This window comes from Penaeus monodon, chromosome 2 (assembly GCF_015228065.2).
Source record: "Penaeus monodon isolate SGIC_2016 chromosome 2, NSTDA_Pmon_1, whole genome shotgun sequence".
NCBI lineage: Eukaryota > Metazoa > Arthropoda > Malacostraca > Decapoda > Penaeidae > Penaeus > Penaeus monodon.
This window is the reverse complement of record NC_051387.1, coordinates 1,554,670-1,562,169: the sequence shown is the minus strand read 5'-3', so window position 1 is coordinate 1,562,169 and position 7,500 is coordinate 1,554,670. Positions and strand designations below refer to the sequence as shown.

The 7,500-nt window shown below is 42.1% G+C and overlaps 1 protein-coding gene across 1 annotated transcript in view; it reads right to left on the bottom strand.

Moving 5' to 3' along the window:
* LOC119580007 (protein Wnt-4-like) overlaps window positions 1-7,500 on the bottom strand; it is a 53,558-nt gene that overhangs the window by 6,145 nt on the left and 39,913 nt on the right. The window contains exon 3 of the mRNA XM_037927857.1: window positions 6,710-6,855. Coding sequence (XP_037783785.1) covers window positions 6,710-6,855 — 146 coding nt within the window. The remainder of the gene's footprint in view (window positions 1-6,709; window positions 6,856-7,500) is intronic.

The following is a 7,500-nucleotide window of genomic DNA, read 5'->3' as shown; positions in this document are numbered from 1 at the left end:
GATGAGAAAATAGAAAGAGTGGAGAGACGGGAAAAGGAGTTTATTGGGGGAGAAACTTCTACAATTGGATTAAAAATGGAATTCTTTTCTTAGAGATTCGTGTTTCTTTGGTCGTTTGGCAAACAAAATGATGTTGTGAAGAAGGAAGATGGAATGATCATTTCAGACGGATACATTCTGAATACGAACATTTGGAAAGAGGCAGACATATGGATAGAGAGAGAGGGGAAGAGGTAGAAAACAGAGAGAGAGAGAGAGAGAGAGAGAGAGAGAGAGAGAGAGAGAGAGAGAGAGAGAGAGAGAGAGAGAGAGAGAGAGAGAGAGAGAGAGAGAGAGTGAAAGAGAGAAACAGAGAATCAGAGACAAATGTGTATATATGGAGAGAGCAAGAGCCGACAAACAAAGCCGACAAACAGCATTCATGAATGAATAACAGCTGACTAAAACCCAAACCCGGACACATATATTATGATAAATTCTCCCGTCGATGTCTCTCGCAGCCACTCCAGCGCTGTCGCCGAGGCTGTGACGCCGTTGCCATGGCAACTGCCTCTGATCTGCTGGTGACGGCAGTTTTTTGCAAGATGCATTGTGTGTTGTTGTGTTACGTGCAATCAGGTGAAAATACCACGCTGGCAGAGCACATGAAAGAAAATGAGAGCGTGTGTGATATTCTGCAGACATACTTGTGTGTGTGTGTGTGTGTGTGTGTGTGTGTGTGTGTGTGTGTGTGTGTGTGTGTGTGTGTGTGTGTGTGTGTGTGTATGTATGTATGAAGGAAGGTAGACAGATAGGTATTATGTATTTATGTAGACCTCTCTCTCTCTCTCTCTCTTTCTCTTTCCCTCTCTCTCTCTCCTCCCCCCTCTCTCTCTTTCTCTCTCTCTCTCCCTCTCTCTCTTCCTCTCTCTCTCTCTCTCTCTCTCTCTCTTCTCTCTCTCTCTCCTCTCTCCTCCTCTCTCTCTCTCTCTCTCTCTTTCCTCTCTCTCTCTCTCCCCTCTCTCTCTTCTCTCTTCTTCCTCTCTCTCTCTCCCCTTCTTCTCTCTCGCTTTCCTCTCTCTCTCTCTCTCTCTCTCTCTCTCTCTCTTTCTTTCTTCTCTTTCCCCTCTCTCTCTCCCTCCCCCCTCTCTCTCTTTCTCTCTCTCTCTCCCTCTCTCTCTGTCTCTCTCTCTCTCTTCTCTCTCCCTCTCCCTCTCCCTCTCTCTCTCTCTTCTCTCTCCCTCTCCCTCTCTCGCACATACATCCCCCACCAATATACATTTAAACACACCCATGTCCCCATCCTCATCACAAATATACATAAAGGTGAAAATCCCATCCGCACACACACATAAACAAACCGAATATCCTTAGTCATTCCTTTTCCCATTTTCTCTAAACACAATGCCCTCAAGACACGTCAAAGGAGGTATTAGGGGCGATCCCACCTTTGCTGCGGTGTAATTCGAGTGTAATTGGCAAGTGTTTATCCACCTTTAAGATTGTGTCCTAAAGGGGAGGAAAGGAGGGAGGGGAAGGGAGGGAGAGGGGGAAGGTGGGAGGAGGAAGAGAGGGGAGGGAGGGGGGTGAGGGAGAGGGGAGGAGGGGGAGGAGAGGAGGGGGAGAGGTGAGGGAGCGAAGGGATGAGTTGGAGGGAGGGAAGGGAGGGGGAGGAGGAGGGGGAAGGAGAGGGGAGGAAGGAGGGAGGGAGGATGGGGGAGAGGGGAGGGGTGTAGGGTTGGGGTTGGGGTGAAGAGGGGGAGGCTTATCTTTTTTCTTCTCCCCTCCTTTCTATAAAACGGGGAGATAGAAGAGGAAAGGGTAAGAGGGAGGAGAGAAAGTGGAAGAAAGGAGGGGTAAAGGGGATTATGGGGGAGGAGGAGGGGGCAGAGGGGGGGAGGGGAGGAACAGAGGGAATGGAGAAAAGGGAATAGAGGGGGTAGGGGTGGGGGTTCATGGGGGGCAGAGGAGGGGAAAAGGGGAAGAACAGAAGGAATAGTGAGAGACCTAATAAAGAGGAGTAAAAGAGAGAGGAGAAGGAGGCAGAGAGGGAGAGGAAGAGGCGGAAGAGAGAAGAAAGAATAAGAGGGAGAAGTGAAGGGGGTTGTGGTGGGGGGGGGGGCGGAGAGCTAGAGGGGAGGGGGGAGGGAGGGTGGTGAGAGAGAGAGAAATATATATAAAAACGTAAGAAATTTTCGTATTTTATCATTTAGAATTATGGCGCCGATGATGCAGAATAAAGACTCAGGAATAAATGAAAAAATAGTCCAAAAAGGAAAGATAAAAAAGATCACACATCGCTGATATAGGTTTACTAACTATAAAGCAATCATAATAATAATAAAAAAACAGACGAAAATAATCAAAATAACATAATAACATGATAAAATAGACAATAAAATGATGAAAATCTCACAGAACGACAAGAAAAAGAGTGAAATGAAGCCGAATCGCAGCTACTGATGATAATGATGCTGGCGGAGCGGAGATGACGGAGCTATCTCGGCCGCGAAGGAAGAGCATCACGTTCGACCAACAGAGCAAAGGCGGGGGAGGGAGGGGGGGGAGGGGGAGGGAGGGAGGGGAAGGGAAAGGGAGGGAGGGGGAGGGGGAGGGGGACGGTGGGAGAGGGGGGAAGGGAGACAGGTAGATTCCAGGTGTAATTAACACCCCCGTGACCTTTGACCTCGGGTTGGTTTGGGGAGGTCATTAGGGCTTTGTATTCCTTGATTTGAAATTCATTAGACGTATATATTGGTGTGTATATCATATATATATATATATATATATATATATATATATATATATATATATATATATATATAATATATTATATATATATATATATATATATATATATATATATATATAAAGAGAGAAGAGAGTGAAGAGAGAGAGAGAAGAGAAAGAGAAGAGAGAGAAGAGAGATGAGATGGAGAGAGAGAGATAGAGAGAGAGAGAAGATATCGCACACACACACACACACACACACACACACACACACACACACACACACACAAACACACACACATATACACGCATACCCATGCATGCAACGTACGCATGTCGAGGTGCCTCAATAAACCATGAAGCCGAAAGAATCCCATTATATTTCCCGTGTCCTTTCTGGCGAGATCGGGACCAAATACCCGCAGTCTTTCCATACCCGCAAACGTTCCGAAACGTTTATGAAAACATTTGTTCGTCACAGCTGATAGGCCAGCATGCGTGACGCTATCGGCAGACAAGGGCCGTGATTCCTGCCATTTATATTTCCGATAAACAACTAAATTCTTGTTTTTGAAATTCTTATGTTTTTTACATTTATTTTATACTTCTTCCTCATTCTTTCTTTGGTTACTTTTATGTTGGTTTTATCCGTCTATGTAATAATTCTTCTTTTACGAAGAATGCTAACATGCCATTATTGAAAATATTAATTAGACAATAACGGTTTATCGACGAGGATAACACGAGGAAAATCTGCAGTGACGTCCATCAATAGTAATGACTAAATAGTTAAAAACAAATATCACGACACACCATAGATTTAACCGAATGCAAAGGAAATTTACAAACAAACAAGGCAATTAATATCGAATTAAATTTAGCGAAATTAATTCCTAAAACACGCACGGAAACTTGAAGTACACTGTCACTGCCTTGGTGAATGCGACATAGGAACAGTAAGGGAACAGTTAAATAAAAAGAGGATCAGGAGAACGAAGAAGAAAATAGTAATGATAACAATAAGAATATGACGAAGAGGAAGAAGAACAAGAACAAGAAGTGGAAGGAAAGAAGAAAAAGAAAGAGGAAACGAAGACGAGATGAAGAGAGAGAGAGAGAGAGAGAGAGAGAGAGAGAGAGAGAGAGAGAGAGAGAGAGAGAGAGAGAGAGAGAAGAGAGAAGAGAGAGAGAGAGAGAGAGAGAGAGAGAGAGAGAGAGAGAAGACAAAAAACAGAAAGAGAGAGAGAGAGAGAGAGGAGAGGAATGAGATATATAATATAAAGATATAATATATATATATATATAAGAGAAAATAGAGAGAGAGAGAGAGAGGAGAGAGAGAGAGAGAGAGCAGACAAGACAAATACAGAGATAGAAGAAATCAGATAGAAGAGAGATAATAGATAGATAAGACAGATGTATTAAAAAACAAAATATATATATATATATATATATAATAATATATAATAATAAGTAATATAATATAGATATATATATACAATAATAATAATATAATATAAATATATAATAAACACATTTTACAGTGTAGTCATCGAACAAAAATCAACAACAACCATAACACCTTCAAAAACACACGACCACTCACCACACACACACAACACACAAACATCCCCTCCTCAGCCTATGATTCCCCACTCAAAATGAAAAAAAAAAAAAGTAAAACCACAAATGCAAAAAAAAAAAAAAAAAAAAAACCTCGAATTTTATAAAATATAGCTGATACTTGATGACATATGCTATAAATTATTATGTATTAATAAATGCACTCCAGTTCATGAAGCTCAGATTCACAAAACATAACACCTTCAAAAAGGATCGTTGGGAAATCACGTGAATTCATAAACAGGGACCTCACCTATAATCCTCACTCAAATGGCAAAAATTAAAGAGGAATTGAAAAAAAGAAAAAAAACCGATTCTTAAAAATTAGTATTATGATAGATCTATGAAATGTTTATAGTTTAATAAACCATTTTGACATGGCTGGGTTCATCTACGCTGTGAAAGTCTGCTTCTGTGGATCGTTTGGGAAATGCGTGAATTCTGTATCGAGAGGAGGAAGGGAAATGAGTCGGTGACTAAATGGAAGAATATTCTAATGAAGGGATATATGTATATAAATATACGTATATCTATATGTATATACACACACACACAAAAATATATATTTTATATATATATATATATATATATATATATATATATATATATATCCATATATATCCATATGTGTATATCTATATCTATATCTATATCTAAATATAAAAAATATATAAATATATAAATATATATATATATATATATATATATATATATTAATATATATATATATATAAAATATATATATGTATGTATGTATGTATACATACATATGTGAAAAGAGAGAAAAAATATATACACAGATAAAAGCGTCCGTGTCAGTAGTTGCCATGAGAGGGTTATTCCTGAATCTGGCTCAATATTCCTGATCCACTTTTGCAATATTAACAAGAAACCAGCATTCTTTACTGATTCATATTTAATATACACTTTCCGCGAGGATTCACCCGAGTTACGCGGACGCATTTCCAGCAGAGCAATAATTCAACTTTATTAATTCAGGGTAGACCGTGCTGCATTGGCCACATCTCCATGTCTGAGCTTTTGATTAATGCCATGAAAAGGAGGAGGAGGAGGAGGAGGAAGAGGAGGAGGAGGAGGAGGAGGAGGAAGAGGAGGAGGAGGAGGAGGAGGAGGAAGAGGAGGAGGAGGAGGAGGAGGAGGAGGAGGAGGAGGAGGAGGAGGAGGAGGAGGAGGAGGAGGAGGAGGAAAAAAAGAAGGAAGAAAAAGGGAAAGAGAAGGGGAAGAAGAAGAAAAAGAAGAAAAAGAAAAAGAAAAGAAGAAGAAGGAAAAGGAAAAGGGAAAGGAGAAGAATGAGAATGAGAAGAAGACGAAGAAGAAGAAGAAGAAGAAGAAATCCAAGGAAAACGTGGATCACACACACCACGTTGTTGATTTAAACCTTCTTCTTCAACACAAGCATCGAGATGTTTGCGTTAATACAAACTACCTCATGGCCATACCCATTAACCTGAACAAATCGAAACTAATATTATAGATGAAAATTTAATCCAACAAAATATTCAAGTTACGCATTTTTGGCCTTTGGTCCGAGGACACCTTTGGACGCATTCCCTCACATAAACTCTCCTAAAAAACTGAAATTAAAACGTACAAACAAACAAACAAAGCAAAGTGAGAAATAGAAGCAATCATACATCAAACACAAAAGGAAAAAGGAAAATACTGATAAATGGGGCAAAGAAAATACTGATAAATGAGACGGGATGCATTCGCCTTAACATGAAGAAGACGAAGAGGGAGAAGAAGGGGTAGGAGAAGAAAGAGGAGGAGGAGGAGGAGGAGGAAGGGGAGGAGGAGGAAGAGGAGGAGGAGGAAGAGGAGGAGGAGGAGGGGGAGGAGGAGGAAGGGGAGGAGGAGGAAGGGGAGGAGGAGGAAGGGGAGGAGGAGGAGGAGGAGGAGGAGGAGGAGGAGGAGGAGGAGGAGGAGGAGGAGGAGGAGGAGAGGGAGGAGGAGGAAGAGGAGGAGGAGGAAGGGGAGGAGGAGGAAGGGGAGGAGGAGGAAGGGGAGGAGGAGGAGGGGGGAGGAGGGGGAAAGGAGGAGGAGGAGGAGGAGGAAAGGGGAGGAGGGGAGGAAGGGGGGGGGAGGAGGAGGAGGAGGAGGAGGAGGAGGAGGAGGAGGAGGAGGAGGAGGCAAAGAAAAAGGAGAAGGCGAAGATGGAGAAGGAAGAGAAGGCGAAGAAGGAGAAGGCGAAGGAGACAATAACGAAGAAGAAATTGAAGAAGAAAGAAAAGAAAAACAAGACGAAAAACAAAAAACAAAAACAAAATAATAATAAAAGATAAAAACGACGAAAAAAGGCGAAATTACGCACCAACCTCTGGTTAAACATACGCCAGACACAAACACACCAACTCACCTCTTGTCATGATCGCGGCCGTGTGTGGGTTGTTAGTGGGGGTGGTTAGCGCCGTGCAGTTCCAGCGATGGTTAGCAAACTGCCTCCCGCACTCTCTCACCGCTAGTTGGAGGCCAATAGCAGCTGCCCCGGCTAGTTCGATGTTTCTGGGAGACGAGAGGGAAAAGAGAGACGTCAGTAGGAGATTTTTTCTGGGAGACGAGAGGGAAGAGAGGGACGTCAGTAGATTTTTTCTGGGAGACGAGAGGGAAGAGAGGGACGTCAGTGGGAAATGATTCTGGGGGACGAGAGGGAAGAGAGGGACGTCAGGGGGAGATGATTCTCGGGGACGAGAGGGAAGAGAGGGACGTCAGTGGGAGATTACATACACACAGATAAAAACGCCCGTATCAGTAGTTGCCATGAGAGGGTTATTCCTGAATCTGGCTCAATATTCCTGATCCCCTTTTGCAATATCAACAAGAAACCAGCATTCTTTACTCGTTTATTTTTAACATACTTTTCTACAGTTGGGTGATATTGCTCAGAGACCGAGATATAGGGACGTTACTGACATTATATTAAAGCTATTCGATGGAAATAGAGAAAATAGATATTTTAGGCGAACAATTTTATTCATGGTATATATACACTGACTGCACCAGGATATTACTAGTGATGAAAAATCATGACGTGCATGCTGTCAGTGAGAGATTTTATGAGGTCAGGCAATAATGTGTATTGCATTAATACATCATCAGAAATGATTCACCCAGACGGTATATACGATAACCTCGTTCATATTTGAGCTA